Source organism: Oryctolagus cuniculus, chromosome 19 (genome assembly GCF_051225735.1).
Source record: "Oryctolagus cuniculus isolate XC-2025 breed Fujian yellow rabbit chromosome 19, ASM5122573v1, whole genome shotgun sequence".
Lineage (NCBI taxonomy): Eukaryota > Metazoa > Chordata > Mammalia > Lagomorpha > Leporidae > Oryctolagus > Oryctolagus cuniculus.
The window spans coordinates 57976880-57995757 of record NC_142885.1 but is presented as its reverse complement, the minus strand read 5'-3'; the positions used below and the strand labels follow the sequence as shown (position 1 = coordinate 57995757).

Here is an 18878-nt window from a genome sequence, read left to right as displayed (position 1 = left end):
ACCCGAGTCCTTCCCGCCCCAGGGTCCTGCTCGAATCACCCCCTCCTCACATGTCTGGGCAGCCAGCCAGCGACCTTCAGGGTCCACTCTCCTGACCTCCCAATCGAAGGGGGCCCTGCAGCCGCTCGGGGTCACTCCCCTGGGTCACACCCCACTGCCCCACAGCCACTCCATGTCACTCCCCCCATCAGCCCCTCCCCCCTGCAGCCGCTGTGTCATCTCCCCGATCCGTCATTCCCCCCACCCTGTCTCCTCCTGCAGTGGGGAGCAGCACTGTTTGGGAGCAGTCTCTCCGTGTCTTATTCCTCATCTCACACACTCCGTGTGCCTGAGGGCTCCGTGTGCTTGTGTCTGCTCGGCTCTCTGCTCTTTCTGGGTGCCTAGTGTGGGCTCTGCACACAGCAGGTGCTCAAGCAGTGTGCATTCAAGGAATGAGTGAACAGTATGATCAAAAAGCCAATCACCCATGTAGATCCCTGACCTTGAGTCTTTTCAGCTCAACTCAAATTGGGGAATATTCGAATTGCAGAACATGGTGGACTCTCCCTGGAGGCGGCATTCGGTGTTTCTGAGAACACAGCAGACGGGGGAGTGCTCTGCACGGCCACTGGGACTTTTCTGCGTGGCCTCTCTTAATGGCCCAGGGTGCTGCAGGTGGGCAGGTGCATGTGGGTAAACATGGGCGCCCGCTCAGAGTACGCGTGCGCAGGGCAAGCAGAACGGATTTCCTTCTGCCTTGTGCTTGTGGCAAGTCCGCAGTGCGCTCCTCACCGGGACATGGAGCTCCTTGGCTGGGCTTTACCGAGGGCGTAACACGCACCGGGCGCAATGCGAAGCCCTTGGCTGCGTCCACTCATTTCCTACTCCAAGTTCCATAAAGGAGAGGCCCTGCCACTTCTCTCACTGTCCAGATGAAGTCACTGAGGCTCAGAGAAGCGGGACAGCTTGCTGTGGTCAGGGCGAGGCACGGGGACCCCCGAGTGTGACCCCAAGCTGCATTCTTATTGCCCACGCAGGACACAGCCCCTCCCCCACTCCCCGCTCCTGGCCTGGAGCCCGAGTGCACTGGCAGGTGCACATCTGGTGTCAGGCTCCCCAGGTGGTCACGGCTTGGATGCTCCTGCAGGGGCTGTGGGTCCTCCTGAGTGGGAGGGACCCCTTGGGGGTCTGCAAGGACAATGTCCTGAGGAGCCTGGCACCTGCTATAGGCCCTGGGCGCAACAGGAATTAAAGCAACACTGCTTAGCAAAGGAACAAGTGAATGAACAAGCCTCAATTCAGGCCTCATGGCCTTGGAGATCTTCCCGAAGAAATCTGACCTCAGTTTCCCTATTTGTCACCCCCCTATCTTAAGTGCGGCCCCTCCCCCAGCTTGGGGAGAGCTTTCTGGTCTGGCTAGCTTCTCCTCTCTCCCACCTCTCCCTCCACCCAGCCCTTGGCTCCAGGTCACCCTGGAGTACTCTCAGCACTCCTGTATGACCTGTTTTTGGACCAGACATCCATCCTTTGCCCTCCTCTCAGCCAGCTGGAACCCAGCCCCCGCCTGCGGCCCGGGCATCGCCTCTACTCAGAAGTCCACCAGGCAGAGGGAGCACGGAGGTGCCTCTCCAGGACCTGCACAGCTGTGTGTGCTCATTCACATCTCTCTCCCCTCAGCTCCGGACTCCTGCATGAAGGCACGGATGTCTGGCTCACTTACAGACATACCTCTAGGGCTAAAAACAATGCTGAGCAAACAGTCGGCGCTCAATTATCTATCTACCTGCTTACCTATCCATCCATTTATACATTATCTGCATCAATCCACCCATCCATCCATCTATCTATACATTATCTATCATCTATCATCCAACTATCACCTATCAATCTATCAATCATCAGTCTGTGTATCTGTCATCTGTCTACCTTGAACTTGAACACACACGTAACGAGCAGGGGCCGAGAACATGGACTTCCGTATGCACCCAGACCCTCCACACACTGGTTTTCAACAGATGCCATCAGAGTGGAGGAACGGTCACAGGACTACTTCGGGGTGACACTAACGGAAGGGCTCGGAAACCACTGAGGGCAATTCAGGGACCCGCCCTGGAGCCTGCTGGGGAGTGAAGACAAACGATGCAGACGCGAACTCACGAGAAACCCGAGCGGCAGAGTGGGGATAACTCAGGCAGGCGAGCGGCGCAGCGACCGCGGGAAGCCAGGGGCCTTCTTTCTGAACGAAGGAGCGCGAGGATTTAGCTGGCTGCTGCCGCAGGCACGAGGGGAGGAGGCGCGGCCTGGGACGCAGCCCTGTGGCCGCCACATCCTCCGTGACCCCCAGGGTCGTCTCGCTGGGCCCACTGTGGACATCTGTTGCATTTACCTCCAAGTGATCCATCACCCAGCTTTAAATACACGTTCAAGTTCAAGCCGAACACACTGCTCCCAGCTTCCAACCCGCTAAGGGCTTCCCGCTGCGCTTGAGATACAATGTGCACCTCTCTCCAGGGCCTGCGAGACCCCTGCGCCCCACCCCTCTCCCGCACTCACTGTGCTCTGGCTGCATTGACCTTGTTGCTCTCCTTGAGTCTCCGAGCTGCTCCCCCGAGCCTCAGGGCCTTTGTACACGCTCTCCTCGCTGCGTAGAATGTTTCAGACCACCCAGGCCTGGTTCTTTTTTTAGCCTTCAGCTGTAAGGTTATCTCCTTAGAAAAGCTGCCTCGAAGGAATTATCCCATTGAAGGCAGTCCCTGTCATTCCCCAAGGCCCCAGCTATCATACAAATGAAATTTTATTTTCTCTATGATATTGTTATTAGCCAAGCTGTCTTTGTTCATTTATTTGCTCGCTCACTGGCAGGCTGCCCAGCCAGACTGTGATTCCATGGCAACGGGGCCTGGGTGGTGTGGTCCGCCGCTGTCCCTCCTGAAGCCAGCACATCGTAGGGACTCAGCGGCTTGCAGGAGTGAGTCTCTCCTCCCCAAGCCAATGGCACTGGGTGCACACGAACTGGGGAAATGCGTCTGAACGGCTCAGCTGCACTGGCCACCTGCCGTGAGCTGGGCACCTTGCAAGGCCCTGGGACAGTGCTAAGCCCAGGGAGATGCTCACCGGCCCCCAACACAGCCCTGTAGTTCCTCACCACCTCCACGCTCAATTTCACAACTCTGCCCTTACCAACAATGAAGAATTCACAAACTCCAAGTCCATATATCTGCAGCCATCCTGTAGGTTCTCACACCAGGCGGTCCTACTGCGGGAACCCTCCCCGATCAGTAGCTGTGCAGTGGCTAATACCGTTTGTCACTGGCGCAGGTACCCAGTCAGCCCCCAGCAGGCTGGTAAACCGGGAGAGCCCAGGCACGAGACATTCACGTCTCTAGTGGGCTGCTTGGGCTCCGGGACAGCGTCAGCGGGGGCAAAAAGGCTAATTGCCCACTGCTGCTGGTCATTCCCGGAGCTACTGTGGCAGCTCAAAGCCAGCTCACGCATTAGGAGCTCTGCCGACAATGATATCTTCGCAAGACACTCTTAACTCACTTGTTCAGCGGGGTGCAGGGCTGGAGAAAGACTTGCAAGGGGAATCCAAGCAGAGGGGACCCCCATTTCACCCTGGCTGTGCCCCACAGGTCCCTCCTCCATATGGACTTCGACCCTACACCCGCAGCTGAGCTCGCTGAAAGGAACCGGCCCCTGAGCTACTTCCTGACGTGGGGAGGTGGAAGCCAGGTGCTGGGGGTTCGTGTGGACAACACCTGCCACACCTGCCACGCTAGACCATGCTTCCCCTTCCTGCCCGTGTCGCCACCCAAGTGCCTTCCGTCCGCATTCGCAGGTGTAACTCAGCCTCCACGAACCACACGGACTGCCAGTGATGGGTGGCACCTGCAGGTGACAGGACTCTTGGGCTAGGGACACAGCTGTGGAACAGGGCTCCAGGTCCAGCCTTCTTGTGGACAGCCAAAGAACAACCAGACCAATCAAGATATGTAACACCTTACGTGGTGTTGGAAAAAATAAAATAGGACAGTGTCAGGTGGACAGTGTCATGTCAGTGGCCACAAAGGCTTCTCTGTGGGTGCATCGCTTGGATTTAGGTAACAATGACAAAACAGCGTTATCTAGAGCTGGGACATACTTTTTCTATGGGGGGCATTCGAGGTGGGGGTTTTGCACACACCAGGCTGTGTGTGATGAAGACAGAAGGAGCGTGAGAGGGGAAAGAGTGGGGTGTGGCTGGGGAAGAAACAGTTCGGATCATGCGAGGCGTTTTGGGTCTATGGGCAGGGCTGGTGATGCCTGGGTAGATAACAAACCAAAAGCTGATGCTATGTCAGGAGGGAGACGCCATACTCTGCGGACCATGCAGCAGTCCATCTGTCTATCCACTGACTGTCCACCTGTCCATCCACCCAGCCATCCATCTACCCCACCCACCTACCCCTGTACCCACTGATGTATTCAATGATACACCTGGTGCTTATGTTGTGATAACCTGTCTACACAGGAACTAGCGAGAAAACCACCACAGGCATATGATTCATGACCAAAGAGACCGGGTTTGGTGTGGCGCTCTTTCACTCCTTAGCTCTGATCCAGAAAATTCCAGGTTCATGAGGGAGAACTTTTGCTTCCTAGATCTGGTGCAACAAAGCACTGGATTTCCATAAGCCTCAGTGGTCCAACCTGTACAATGGGATGAACGCCGCTACTTCATTAGCAAGTGGATTTGGCACCTGTCAATCACTGGCAGGTTTAGGAGGAGTTGCTGGCTAAGACGAAAACGGAAGAGGAGCAGAAACTCTATTACAATACAGACCAAGCTTCTGCTGACGAAACCACCCTACCGTCCCTCTCTCCTGCTGGTTTAAGGTGCCGGTCCCGGTATTCAGGGCTGGCTCATCTGTAGGGCTAAGTCCCCTGCTGCTCTGTCTGCAACACAAGAGTCAGACTGCGAAACAGAATGCAGCACGTTGACGCGTGGAGGTGTCCGGCCTCTTACCTCGGAAAACTGAAGCCTCCCGAAGTCACTGGGAGGACTGGCGACCTTGAAGACCTTCTTGGGCATCACCCACGTCTCTAGAGTCTCCAGTTTGCTCACGGCCAGGTTGGTCGCATGGTGCTTGACCAGAAAGCCCTGGAAGCGGTCGGCAAGGAAGTAGAGGTGGACGGAGGCGGGGTGGCCCATTGGGTAGTACCTGCAAAGGCGGCAGTGGCAGCGCATGAGTCAGGGAACGAGTGTGTGGGGCCGCAGGGGGGCTGCGCTGGTTCCGCTCCTCAAGCAGCCCGGTGGGTTACCAGGCCTACTGGATCCTTCTGTGACTGTCTGAAAGCCCATTCCTAGGTCAATGCTCCCAAAGACTATGAATAAATGTGTTGATTCTAAATGTAAGATATGCAGACTGCAGGAAAGCAAAGAAAATGACCACGTTTGATGCCTTCTCCCATAAACAATGTCAACTCACCGATATTTATGGAGCCCCCTGTTGCTGGGGGCTGGGGAGTGACGCTGTGGGAGCGCCGTCTATCCTAGCAGCGAGCTTGCCTTCAGCCTTAGTCCCTACGCATATATTTGCATAAAGACTCCAGAGTTGGGCTCCTATGACATACACCCACTAGGTCTTGCTTTTGCTCCATGGTATTTCCGAAGCATTACCACACGCCTTTGAAAAGTCCCTGAAAACAGGAGTATGTGTGTGTGTGTATTCACGGTATTGCATTCTATGTAGAAACATTTTATAGAGCAAGTTGCCTATCATTGAATGAAAGTTTCAATTTTTTGTAATTCTAAACAATGCTGCATTAAAAATCTTTGGGCAAAAATTTTTTTTTGGAACATTTCTCATTCTTTAAATTTTTATTTATTTGACAGAAAGAGTTAGACAGTGAGAGAGAGAGACAGAGAGAAAGGTCTTCCCTCCGTTGGTTCACCCCCCAAGTGGCCGCTACGGCCGGCGCACTGTGCCGATCTGAAGCCAGGAGCCAGGTGCTTCCTCCTGGTCTCCCATGCAGGTGCAGGGCCCAAGCACTTGGGCCATCCTCCACTGCCTTCCCGGGCCACAGCAGAGAGCTGGACTGGAAGAGGAGCAACTGGGACTAGAACCCGGCGCCCATATGGGATGCTGGCGCCACAGGCAGAGGAATAACCAAGTGAGCCACGGTGCCGGCCCCTCATTCTCTTTTTTAACCTCTAAAGGGCTCTGTGTCTGCTGCCTAATTTTATCAAGAGTCCTGATGTCTGCTTCCTTTGTCTTTCTCATCACCAACAGGGGGCATCATCTTGCAAAATTACCACCAACCTTCAGGGCAAGTTTTTGGCACAGCATTGAAGACACCAATTTGGACACCGGCATCAGAGTGCTGGGCTGGAGTCCCTGCCTGGCTCCCAATCCAGCTTCCTGCCAATGTGCACCTGGGAGGCGGCAGGCAATGGCTCAAGGTCTTAGTTTCTTACGTGGGAGCCTGGATCGAGTCCTGGGTTCCTGACTTTGGCCTGGCCCAGTGCTGGTATTGAGGCAATTTGGGGAGTGAACCTGAGTGTGGAAAATCTCTCTGTCTCCATCACTCTGCCTTTAAAATAAAAACAAATAAAACTTTTAAAAAGTTTTGCCAGCCAGTGCCGCGGCTCACTAGGCTAATCCTCCGCCTGCGGCGCCGGCACACCGGGTTCTAGTCCCGGTCGGGGCGCCGGATTCTGTCCCGGTTGCCCCTCTTCCAGGCCAGCTCTCTGCTGTGGCCTGGGAGTGCAGTGGAGGATGGCCCAAGTGCTTGGGCCCTGCACCCACATGGGAGACCAGGAGGAAGCACCTGGCTCCTGGCTTCGGATCAGCGTGGTGCGCCGGCCGCAGCGGCCATTGGGGGGTGAACCAAAGGAAAAGGAAGACCTTTTTCTCTCTCTCACTGTCCACTCCGCCTGTCAAAAAAAAAAAAAAGTTTTGCCAATTTGAAAGAAATGCAGACACATACACATGTTTACATAAAAAGAAATTCATGGAAAATGGAACTATTGCAGTGCAAAAACTTTAAAATCCACACGTCGTTTCTGTAGGATACACACTCTCCCTGGGCTTCACCGCTGTTTCCCCACCCCCGCCTGATCCAGCGGGCGTGCCTCACGTCTCTGGTCTGTGATGCCCTGCTGCCAAGGTCAGCAGAGATGCCCGGAGAAGCTGAGGGAGCACGGAACAAGGCAGCTCCTCATCCTCCCTCCTTGGAAAATCAAAGCTGCTACTTTTGCATAGCACTAACAGCGCGATCCTGGCTCCTTAGTAACCACATTCCACAGCGCAGGCCTTCCCTCTGGCCTCAATCTGGAGTTTCCAGTCTTCACGTCCATTTGTAAGGGCCAGGGAAGCTGCCTTCCGGAGTCGCCACGTCCCCTGCCGTCACTGCCTGTGACTGGGACGCCTCTGTGGGCTCTACATGAACAGCCTGCACCATCTTCGGATCTCCGTGTTCCTGGCCCGTGCAAGCATGCTTGGATCTGGACTTGGGGAGGGGACAGCGCTGGCCCGTGCTGCTGTCAAGCCTCAAGAAGCCCTCCACATTTCCAATGCCCCTCCTGCTTTAGGAGAGCACGCCTGGCAGAGGGCGAGGCATTGGGAACAGGATCGAGTTACCCAAAGCCATCCCAGGTCAGCCAGTTCAGAGCCCGGGCAACAGAGCTGCTGTCCTGATCTGTGGCTGGCGGCAGGTGCAGCAGTGCAGCCAGCCTGGATGGAGGAGCCTGCCCGCCTGACCTGCACATGTAAGCACAATGCCAAGGCTGCTCACTGACATGCTGATCTGGGGTGTGTGTGTGTGTGTGTGTGCACGCGCTGTGTGGCATTAGCATGACAACAGATGTGTGACGCACTGCCAGTGTGTGACCTGTAAGGCGGGGCAGGAAGGCAGGCAGGTGCGCTTGAGTCTTGGGAATCAAAGAAAGAACGAGCTTCCAGAAAGAAGTGAGAGGTTGTATGGGATATTGGGGGGGGGGGGACACGAAAATGAGCGCTGTGTTGCACATTCTAGAACCCGAGGTGTTCACCTCGGCTGGTTTTTCCTCCCTTTTCTATCAGGGAATTCTGTTGTTCCCACCCGAACCCGTCCTCTGCTCTCCCTCGGCCCGTGTCCTGCTCCAGGATCAGGCCCCACCCGGAGCTCTGCAGGACCCCCTCTCCTGTCCCTCTCCCTATCCACTGCAACCCAGTCTCACAACAGCCACGTCCATCAGTCCCTGTTCAGTGCCGTAAGGGCTGCTTTTTTTTTTTTTTTTTTTTGACAGGCAGAGTGGACAGAGAGAGAGACAGAGAGAAAGGTCTTCCTTTGCCGTTGGTTCACCCTCCAGTGGCCACCGCAGCCGGTGCACTGTGGTCGGTGCACTGCGCTGATCTGACGGCAGGAGCCAGGTGCTTTTCCTGCTCTCCCATGGGGTGCAGGGCCCAAGGACTTGGGCCATCCTCCACTGCACTCCCGGGCCACAGCAGAGAGCTGGCCTGGAAGAGGGGCAACCGGGACAGAATCCGGCGCCCCGACCAGGACTAGAACCCGGTGTGCCGGTGCCGCAGGCGGAGGATTAGCCTAGTGAGCCGCGGCGCCGGCCCTGTAAGGGCTTTGCTCAATGCTTGCAACAGAATCCAAACTCCTTCCCTGGTCTACCAGGCCCTTGTCTCTTTCTCTGGTTGCCCTAGTCCGCGATCCTCTAGCCGCAAGGGAATCAGTTTGGATTCTGCAACACATGAACAGCTGCTCTCCACCCCAGGGCGTTTGCACAGGGTGTTCTCTCCGCTGGAATGCACGCCTCTCCTTCCAGGTGCATGGTCTTAGCTTTACCACCACCACGCTGGAGACCACGTCCTTGAACGCTGATTGGCTCATTACTGTCATGTGACTCGACTTTCGGCCTCAGCATTTACTTTTATTGGCCTTTTGTTCTGGTTTCCTAATGCTTAGGTACTGTCTGTCTTCACATTAGAATGTGAGGGCCTTGGGTTCCGGGGCCTGATCCATTTGGGCTGTGGATGCATGCCCCACGCCTAACAGAGTCTGACACTTGGAAGATGCCCAATCAACAGCTGCTCAATGGGTGAAACTTCTAGAAGAGTTTCCTCTAAGGAACACCAAGGGTGCCTAAACCTCTCTGGTGCCTCCTCTCGACTGCACTTGAGGTTTATGTCACTGGAACTGTGACTTCTGGGGAAGAGAAAGACTCAAGACGCAGTGCAGAAAGCGACAGGGAGGAGGCTGTGGCCCGGCAGCTGACGCCACCGCCTGAGGCACGCACACCCCACGGCGGGGAGCCTGGAGCATGTACCAGCTCCTCCACTTCTGCTCCAGCTCCACCCTCATGTCCCCGGGAGGCAGCAGATGGTGGCGCACACACCTGGGTTCCTTCCACTCAGGTGGGCGGCTTGGATGAAGCTCCTGGTTCCTGGCTTTGCCCTGGCCAAGCCTTGATTGTTATAGCCATCTGGGGAGTGAACCAGTGGATGGAAGACCTCTCTCTCTCTCTACCTTCCAAATAAAAAAAAATAAATTTCCTTTTTTTAAAAAAAGACTTATTTATTTATTTGAAAGTCAGAGCTGCACAGAGAGAGGAGAGGCAGAGAGAAAGAGAGAGGTCTTCCATCCGCTGGTTCACTCCCCAGTTGGCCACAATGGTCAGAGTCGGGCTGATCCAAAGCCAGGAGCCAGTAACTTCTTCTGAGTCTCCCATGTGGGTGCAGGGGCCCAAACACTTTGGCCATCTTCTACTGCTTTCCCAGGCCATCACAGAGAGCTGGGTCAGAAGTGGAGCAGCCGGGACTTGAACCAACACCCATATGGGATGCCAGCATTGCAAGCAGCAATTTTACCCGCTACGCCACAGCATGGCCCCATAAATAAATCTTTTAAAAGTTATCTCCAGGATACTGCAGGTACATTCCTTTGGCCCAAATGTGTTTTTTTTTTCCTATTATTTAAATAAAAAAAATTAGGTGCTGAAAAAAATTAGGAAATTCACATAAAAATCTGGATTTTTGATTTCTCTTGAAAACTCAAGAGAACCGGCTGTCACTCCAAGTGTAATTCCCAGAAATGGCCTTCCAGACACAGCTCTCAGCCCATCCTGCAGGGGCCACGCTGAGTGACACACGCTACCCACCTGGCCCTGGAGGGCACCTGAACTTGGGGACCTGTGCTGACACACACAGATCCTCATCTCTGGACAGGGGTTCCCAAACGGGCTTTCTACTCTTGCTCTCTCCGTCTGCCACTTCCAACACCCCTGAAATCCACATGTGTTGTTTTCTAATAAGAACAAATCAATGAATGTTATTCTGATGAAAGGTTTTACTCCAACTGGAAGGGCCCGATGTGCCTGCGAGGCCCAGATGAGACGAGGTTCTTGGTACACCTGTTGTCCCCCAGATGCCTCTGGGATTAGAGGTCCTTGGTCCTGATTTATTTGCTGTCTCCAACTCATAAATACATGGCATTGCCCACAGCGAGGCACCATGGTTCCATCACAATAAAAAATGAGGAAGAAACCAAAGAAACCCAAGCCCGAGGCAGCTTGATGGCTCACTTCATTTCAAAACAAGTACCAGGAGAAAACGCCAACAACCTTAAATAGATTGGGGGTGTCTTTTGGAATTTGCTGTACGATCGTTTACCTTACCCATTCTGGAAGCCCAGCGTTAGAACTGTTGTTGAATGGCACCTCCCTCCCAAGTCTCAGGCCTTGTGCTGTGTCCTGGGGACACACATGGTGCGGCCCAGGCACACAGAGGGGAAGACACTGGCGACCTTGACCCAAGGCACTGACGCTGCGTGCAGTGCGTGTGTTGGAGCTGAAGTCTCTGAGCCACTTTTGTCTCGCGGGAGGTTGGGACTTCGGCTACTTGGGGTAGTTCAAGAGCTCGGCAGAGAAGCTGGTGCCGGGACACACTCTGATGCCGGAACAGGTGACGGTGAGCGAGGAAAGCAGAGTGAGAGCCGCGAGGTGCATCTCACCCTGCAGGCTCCCTAGTGACTGAGGACGGCACCCGGGGGACCAGCACCAGATTGAGTGCTGGCGAGCGCCTGGCAGGTGCAACTCTGACAGGGAATAATGAGACCGCGTGGCACAGGGAGCGCGCTCTGAGGACGACTGCTGTTGGACCGCACGGCTCCTCATGGTGCAGGCAGGGTCCTTCTGACCTGAACAGAGGCTCAGAGAGGTGCAGGCCTTGCTCAAGGGCAAGAGCCAGTGAGCAGAGCTGAGGTCGACTGTAGTCACCCGCCCCGCCCTTTATACAGACGCCGCACCTACAGGGACACTTGTGTCACCTGTGTCACCCGTGTGACACGCTGTCCTAGCCCCGCAGAGACTCGCCTGTGCCTCCAGAGTTCTGAGGAACACAACAGTTCCTGTCTCCTCCTGCCTCCCTCCATGAACAGAGGGAGGAGTGGGACAAAGATGACACACAAGAGAAGGCACAGTGAGAACCGACTGGGGGGTGGGGGGAGAGCAGGCGTTCCTGGGTGTTTTCCCTCAGGACAAAGAGCCCCGAAAGTCTGCAGTTGCACGGTTACCGTCCATCAAGACAAACAGTGCCAGATACTATGGGGACACAGGGCTACCTGCCAGGGCACTGGGACGGTGGTGCAGGCAATCTATTCATAGGCAGAGAGAGAGGAAGCAAGGGGTGGGAGCATGCGGCCCAGAAGGGGCAGGAGGCAGGGACCCCTCTGCACCCGGCCCCCTCTGCACCCGGCCCCCTCTGCACCCGGCCCCCCCTGCACCCGGCCCCCTCTGCACCCGGCCCCCTCTGCACCTAGCTCCCTCTGCACCTGGGCCCCTCTGTACCTGGGCCCCTCTGCACATGGCTCCCTCTGCACCTGGCCCCCCTCTGCACCCGGCCCCCTCTGCACTCGGCTCCCTCTGCACATGGCCCCCCTCTGCACCTGGCCCCCTCTGCACCTGGCCCCCTCTGCACATGGCTCCCTCTGCACCTGGCCCCCCTCTGCACCCGGCCCCCTCTGCACCCGGCTCCCTCTGCACATGGCCCCCCTCTGCACCTGGCCCCCTCTGCACCTGGGCCCCTCTGCACCTGGCTCCCTCTGTACCTGGGCCCCTCTGCACATGGCTCCCTCTGTACCTGGGCCCCCTCTGCACATGGCTCCCTCTGTACCTGGGCCCCCTCTGCACATGGCTCCCTCTGCACCTGGGCCCCCTCTGCACCTGGCTCCCTCTGCACCTGGGCCCCCTCTGCACCTGGCTCCCTCTGCACATGGCCCCCCTCTGCACCTGGCCCCCTCTGCACCTGGGCCCCTCTGCACCCGGCCCCCTCTGCACATGGCCCCCCTCTGCACATGGCCCCCCTCTGCACCTGGCTCCCTCTGCACCTGGGCCCCTCTGCACATGGCCCCCTCTGCACCCGGCCCCCTCTGCACCTGGGCCCCTCTGCACATGGCCCCCCTCTGCACATGGCCCCCCTCTGCACCCGGCCCCCTCTGCACCTGGGCCCCTCTGCACCCGGCCCCCTCTGTACCCGGGCCCCTCTGCACCCGGCCCCCTCTGCACCTGGCTCCCTCTGCACCTGGCCCCCTCTGCACCTGGCTCCCTCTGCACCTGGCTCCCTCTGTACCTGGCCCCCCCCTGCACCTGGGCCCCTCTGCACCTGGCCCCCTCTGCACCTGGCCCCCTGATAGGGCTCACCTGCAACTGTTCTCCCCATCCGTGTGCAGCGATGCCTCTGCCCGGCGCAGCCCCAGGCGGGCGAAGGAGTGGTACAGGGTGAGCGCCACATCGCTCAGGCTCTGGACGCCGTCGGGCTCGTCGTAGACGTTCTCCCAGTAGGAGCGGAGGCCGGGGGTGCCCGCCGGGTAGTTGCCGTACAGGTAATAGTCCAGCTGCCCGATGATCTCCTGATTGACCACGGCTTCGAACTTGCGCGCAAAGAAGGTGGGCCGGGCGGTCTGCTGTGCTCGTGGGAGGAGAAAAGGCCGCATCAGCAAGCGATGGGGAAGGGGCTGGTGGCCCCCAGCTTTTCCCGTGGTTAGGAGCAGGGCCCCCCAGTCAGCCACCTGCATCCAGGCTCCAGCTCTGACACCTGCGGACCTCCCTGCTCTCAGTTTCCTCATCTGCAAAATGGGTTGGAACGAGGGTGGGAGGCGGAGTGAATGGGTGAAGTCCTGGGATGCAGTTAAAGGGATGATGTGCACTTGGTAAGCGGCGTTCGAATGCCTGTTACTAAATGAAATCGCACACTGCTAGCTGTGGACATACGTAAAACAGCCCCATTCCCTGAGGAGGGGATTACAGCCTCGCGTCTCTCTCATCTCGACAGCAGGCAGCGAGGTCTTCCATCTACCGGTTTGCTTTCAACATCAGGGTTAGGGCAGGTTAAAGCCGGGAGCCCAGAATTCCCTCTGGGGCTCCCGCACTGGGGGAGGGGCAGGGGCCCAAGTCCTCGAGCTGTCATCTTCCGGGGCCCAGGGTGCGCATGCAGGAAGCCGGCTCAGAGGCGGAGGTGGGACCTGCCCCCAGGCACGCGCACGTGGACAGGCTGAACCACTGCACCGCAGCGCCTCCCTCTCTCGGGTTCTGCACCTAGGTTTGCACTTCAGTGGACGACTGGGCACAACAGGGCTAACGACCTCGGAGCAGGGCTTCTCCGCGGGGCGCTGCGCGTGCGCGCTGTGGCTCGGGTCCTCCCGCGGGGTCAGCAGGAAAGGTCGTCTTCCCATTTCACGGATGAGGAACGAGATGTACAGACTCTCCTAGTGGTATGACTTGAACTCAGATCTGATGGCTCTGAAACCCACTTTTTTTTTTCCTGTAGTCCTCTAGAATTGAGCTATTGGAAACTGGAAACCCCCGACAATAAACATCCTTTGTATTGTTCTAAACATCCCACCACCTCTCTGCTGTACGACCCTGGGGGCCCCTCTCTGGGGTGGGAGGCTCAGCTTGACTTCTTCACGGAAGCACTGGAATGGGTGGGATCCCCTGAGTGCAAACCTCACTCTGCTGCTTTCTAGCTGTCTATGCCTCTGGGCAAGCCATCCAAACGCTCGGGGCCTCAATGTCCTCATCCTGAGAATGGGTATACACACAATGCATGCATAGACTGAAACACCAAGCGGTACCCTACAAAAATGAACACGTATGTGTGTGTCAATTAAAACAATGTGTGTATCTATATGTATATAAAGAAACAGACACCTGTAAGATGAAATCTATAAATAGGAACAGCCTTGGAAAGATGCCCACTTGTGTGGTACAATGATTAGGTCATGACAGTAGGACTATGAGTGATATTTGGAAATTTTTTTTGTGCATTTGCTACAAAAACATACTTTAAAATCACTAAGCAAGGTTTTAGCAACGAGCAAGCCCGTCCACCTTGAAACAATGGGTCTGACCACATAGGTTCTTAGCACACACTGTCTCTAGCCCCCGGCTGGCTCCCAGGCGCCCACCTATTCAGGGGCCTGCGAGTCTCCATGTTCCGGAGGGGTGCAGAGCCAGCCTCAGTACCAGGGCAGCCTCTTCTCCCTGCCTGTGAGCCTCTGACCACGGCTGGGGCTTCTCAAAGGGCATGTTTCTATATTTATCGCGCTCCTTCTCAGGGCTCTTTGAACAAGAACTCCGAGTTCCTTACAGGCAGCCGTGGCTTGATTCTGGATGTCGGGGGAGACTGTTGACCTTTGTTGACTGTGGAAGAACACGCTGTGGGCGCCTGATGTGGTCTCTCTGTTCGCCAGTCTTTCCCCCAGGAGGCTGGGGCTGCAACGCGAACGCTGCCTCCCGCGCTCCCGGAAGTCCCACGCTGAGGCTCTGGGCCACTTGCTCTCAGGGATGGGGATCTTTGAAACAAGGACAGCCACCGGCCCTCTACAGAAGGGGCAGTTTCTTCTCTTTTCCTTCGGAATTGGTCAGACATCCCCCTGCGGCCCCTCCTCTACTCGGCAGACTCTGTCCACGTGGATGGTGCAGAGCTAATGCCACCCAAGTTCACTCCCACGAGAACACGGGTTGGCGGACATCCCTGGGGGGCTCTCAATCTGCCACTGAGAAGGAAGATCCCCTGCTGCAGCCACTTAGGGTGGGGACCTCAAGGACATGCAGGCACCAGGAAGAGGGCTGTGTGCCTGTCTGTGACCAAGAAGGCAGCAGGCTCTGGGGGTAAAAACCCAGTCTGCACTGGAAGCGCCGGAGTAGGACACTCATCTATCCCCAAAATACTCCCTTCACTAGCTGTGTGGCCCTTCCGTGCCTCAGTTTCCCTGCCTGCACAATGGAGTGACGTCAGCCCCAGTGAAGTCGATGCCTACCGAGGGTCTGGCATGTGGCCGGGCGCAGAGCTTACCCAACCTGGTAGCACCCCAGCCACCCTGCCTGCGATCTTGTTAATTGGCTTGATTCTGGTTCAGCTGGGTCTAGAGACAGCTGAGATTCTGTATTTTCAATAAGCTCCCTGGTAATGCTGATGTCTGGGTCTGTGGACCACACCTTGTGAGGCCAGGCTAGGAGGCTGGAAGCTCCGTGCCAACATCATGCATTCCAGGGGCCATTTCAGTTTTTGTCAGCGGTGGGCAGAGTGCCTTGGCCAGGTTTTCAGTCTGGCACTTGCTCAGGGGGTCCCTGTTAGGGGTTTAGGAAGTGGCACACTGTGTCCACGTGGTGGCTCTGGTGACCTCAGAGTGATGTGTTTAACTATTCTGCAGGCTCTCCCTGAGCTTTCTGCAGCTAGAATCTAGATGTGGCTAAGGGGGGGCGGGGGGAGAAGTCCACAGGGTCCCCTCCATCCCAGCCTCCGAGCAGAGTCGGGGGTAGAAGGAGACTGCCATGCGGGATAGGATCTGGGGGCCGAGGCAGCCTCGGGGTTCATGGGACGCAGATGAGCGGTTCCCACCCTCCTGCCTCCGCTCTCCCCAGCACTGTAAATTGCTAGGCTGTGCAGGGACAGCTGTGAAGGTAATAACATTTCTACCGCTTCTTACTCCTTCAAGTTCACAGGGCGCTGTGGTTTCCAAACCTGGCAATTCATCAGAATGTCCCACAGGGTAATACACTAAAGCGGTAAATTCCTGGACCTTGCTGGAGATCAGCAGTTCTCAACTGGGGGTGAGCTGGCCCCCAGGGGGACACCCGGCAGTATCCGAGGACATTCTTGGCCGTCACAACTGGAGGAGGAGTTGGGGGAGGGATGCCACTGGTATTTAGTAGGCAGAGGCCAGGGGTGCTGCTAAACCTCTTATTATGCATAGGACAGTTCCTTGCAACACAAAATGATGCAGCCTCAGTGTTTAGAGGCTAGGGTTGAAAAACTCTGTCCTTGGCACTCAAGTTGACACCCAGAGATATTTTTTCAGAGATTTCAGGGAATTCTGGCTGAAAGGCAACACAGAGAAGTGCATGAATATGGCCTCTGGAAACAGATACCTTGGGATGTGTGATGTTGAGTAAGGTTTTCTGAGCTTCCTATGCCTTGATTTCCCTATCCCTAAAATGGGATAATAATAATAATAATAACAACAACAATACCTATGTTACCAGGTTGTTATAGGGTTAATGAGTCCATACAGACACAGCAGTTAGAGCAGCGCCAGCCTGGAGTAAGCGTTTAAGAGGTGTTGCCCGTTGTTGATGCTTTACCGTTACTATCTACAGCCAGAGCGAGGCACCGTGGGACAAGCTGACCTCCGGGTCTGGCCTGACAATTGTAGGGGCTCCAGGCGAGGTGCGGCTGTGGGGCAGGCAGGGCAGCGGGGCTCACCTGGAAGCGATGGAAGTCCTGCGGCTTGAAGTCGTTGGGGGAGCAGCCGCACCAGTCCACGATGTGCTTGTACTGGCACTTGCAGCCCAGCTTGCGGTTCCAGTTGGTGATGCGCAGGTTGTTGTCCACCATGGTGTCGCAGTGGGGGCTGTTCTCCAGGACCGTGTGGAAGAAGGACTGCAGAGGAGACACAGGCCAGCCCTGAGCCCTCTCCCAGCCTCCCCGGAATGAGCTGGGCGTGGGGACTCCTTCCTGGGGACCAGCGACTGAGAAGGACTTTCTTGGAGACTCATATGTTCTCTCTGCATGCATGTGGGGTCAGCTCTCAGTCCGGTCCAACTCAGGGTATGGCTGGACACTCTGCTGAGAGCGGCTTGATTCTACTTGGAAGTCTAGAGCTCTGAGTGTTTTCCTAAACAGTCCTGCCCCAGTGTCCAGCAGCTACAATCGGACTTCAAGACCTCTCTTGTCAACCCTGTCATCTCCTGTCTGCTCAGTGGACAGGAGATGCCCCTCAGGTAGGTCAGCACATGGGGAACAGAGGAAAACATGGGGGCAATTTTGCAGAAAACCTTGGGCCAAAAGGACTCTTGCTTTGCCAGAATGGACCTGAAACCAAAGGTCTCAGGACCAAGACAGCGTGAAAACACAGGCTGATGGTCTGGAATTTCACCTGTGTGTGAGAGAGGTCAAGTCTGGGGCTGGGAGGCAATTAGGTGCCCCCTGCCTTAGCCACCAGCATAGTGTGAGAACACCAGGAAGGTGTGGGTGCGGCTATTCTCTGTCCATGGTCCTGAAACAGGCACCATTGTTTCTCCCTACACCAAGGACGGTTGGCCACTCTCACCAAATAATCTGATGATTTTGGGAGTGAAGAGCTAACAGAGGGGTGGGGCGCTGTGGCATAGCAGGTAAAGACACCACCTGCAGTGCCGTCATCCCATATGGGCACCGGTTTGAGTCCAGGCTGCTCCACTTCCAATCCAGCTCTCTGTTATGGCCTGGAAGACTGAAGATGGCCCAAGTGCTTGGGCCCCTGCACCCACGTGGGAGACCTGGAGGAAGCTCCTGGCTTCGGATTGGTGCAGCTCTGGTCATTGCAGCCATTTGGGGAATGAACCAGCAGATGGAAAACATCTCTCTCTCCCTCTCTCTCTCTCTCTGCCTCTCTGTAACTCTGTATTCAAATAAATAATCTTAAAAAAAGAGAGAGACATCAGAGAGGAGAGACAATGGCTGCAGCTACCGAGAGATTGCCAGAATGAGGAGGCACAGGAAAGAGAGATGGAGCTTTCTATGCCAACACTGCTCTATGACAACCCCAGCGACCTGGAGAATATATTTCCCCTGCTCTCTGGTTCCTATGGGAAGCTGTTCTGTTACACGTGGATAGGCATAGCCTTCAGCCTTCTCCTAATCTAGGCCCCTGGAGGTGGACTAAGAGGAAAGAGGGGGTAAGGCAGAGAAGCCGGATGGAGGTGGGTCTAGCAGAGACCCTGGCATACACAGGCTCGCGTGCTGGGACAGGGGAGGGGTCCAGAGTGCATGCGCAGCTTCGGCCACCATCAGTGTGGTGGGAAGTTGGATGAAAACAACCAAACTCGAAAAGTATCTCCTCTAAATGGGAGAGTGGGAAAAATGAGGCTCCACCTGCTGCTGCTCCCTGCTGGTCTTCCCATGAAGCCAAATGACATGTCTTTGAACCTGGGTTTAAGCTTGACTCGTCTACAAACTCAGACGAGGCACATATTCTCCAGCAAGCCATGGGCAAAAGCACCCAATTGCCAATTGCCCTGTGTCCTTTCATAATGATGCAGAAATTCCCTGCAAGATAATGGATGAGGACGTTACTGGAATTGAGAGAAAAGGTGATTTTCACTGAAATAGGATTAAAAGCTGATTGCTTCACATGTGTTCAGAATAGTAAAACCTAGCCCAGTGATGACAATCTCTGGGATTTCTGGAATGCAAGCAATGGAGTGGATGCTCTTTTCTACCAGGAAGTGACAGATCAGTACCCCCGTGAGAGAAGGGATTGTCGGTATTGAAAACGTAGCTGTTTCAAGATTGATGACTGCGGAGGACGTCAAAAGTTGACATGAGTGTGTGCAGAGAGGGTGGGCACAGTTGTGCAGGTTACACACTGCACGGTTTCAGGGGTACCAT

The 18878-nt window shown here is 55.8% G+C and overlaps 1 protein-coding gene across 1 annotated transcript in view; it reads right to left on the bottom strand.

The window, feature by feature from the left end:
• The window catches only part of XYLT1 (xylosyltransferase 1), a 335879-nt gene that overhangs the window by 17452 nt on the left and 299549 nt on the right, over nucleotides 1-18878 (bottom strand). The window contains exons 8-10 of the mRNA XM_070064777.2: nucleotides 16713-16889; nucleotides 12647-12909; nucleotides 4985-5180 (exon numbers count right to left, since the gene is read on the bottom strand). Coding sequence (XP_069920878.2) covers nucleotides 4985-5180; nucleotides 12647-12909; nucleotides 16713-16889 — 636 coding nt within the window. The remainder of the gene's footprint in view (nucleotides 1-4984; nucleotides 5181-12646; nucleotides 12910-16712; nucleotides 16890-18878) is intronic.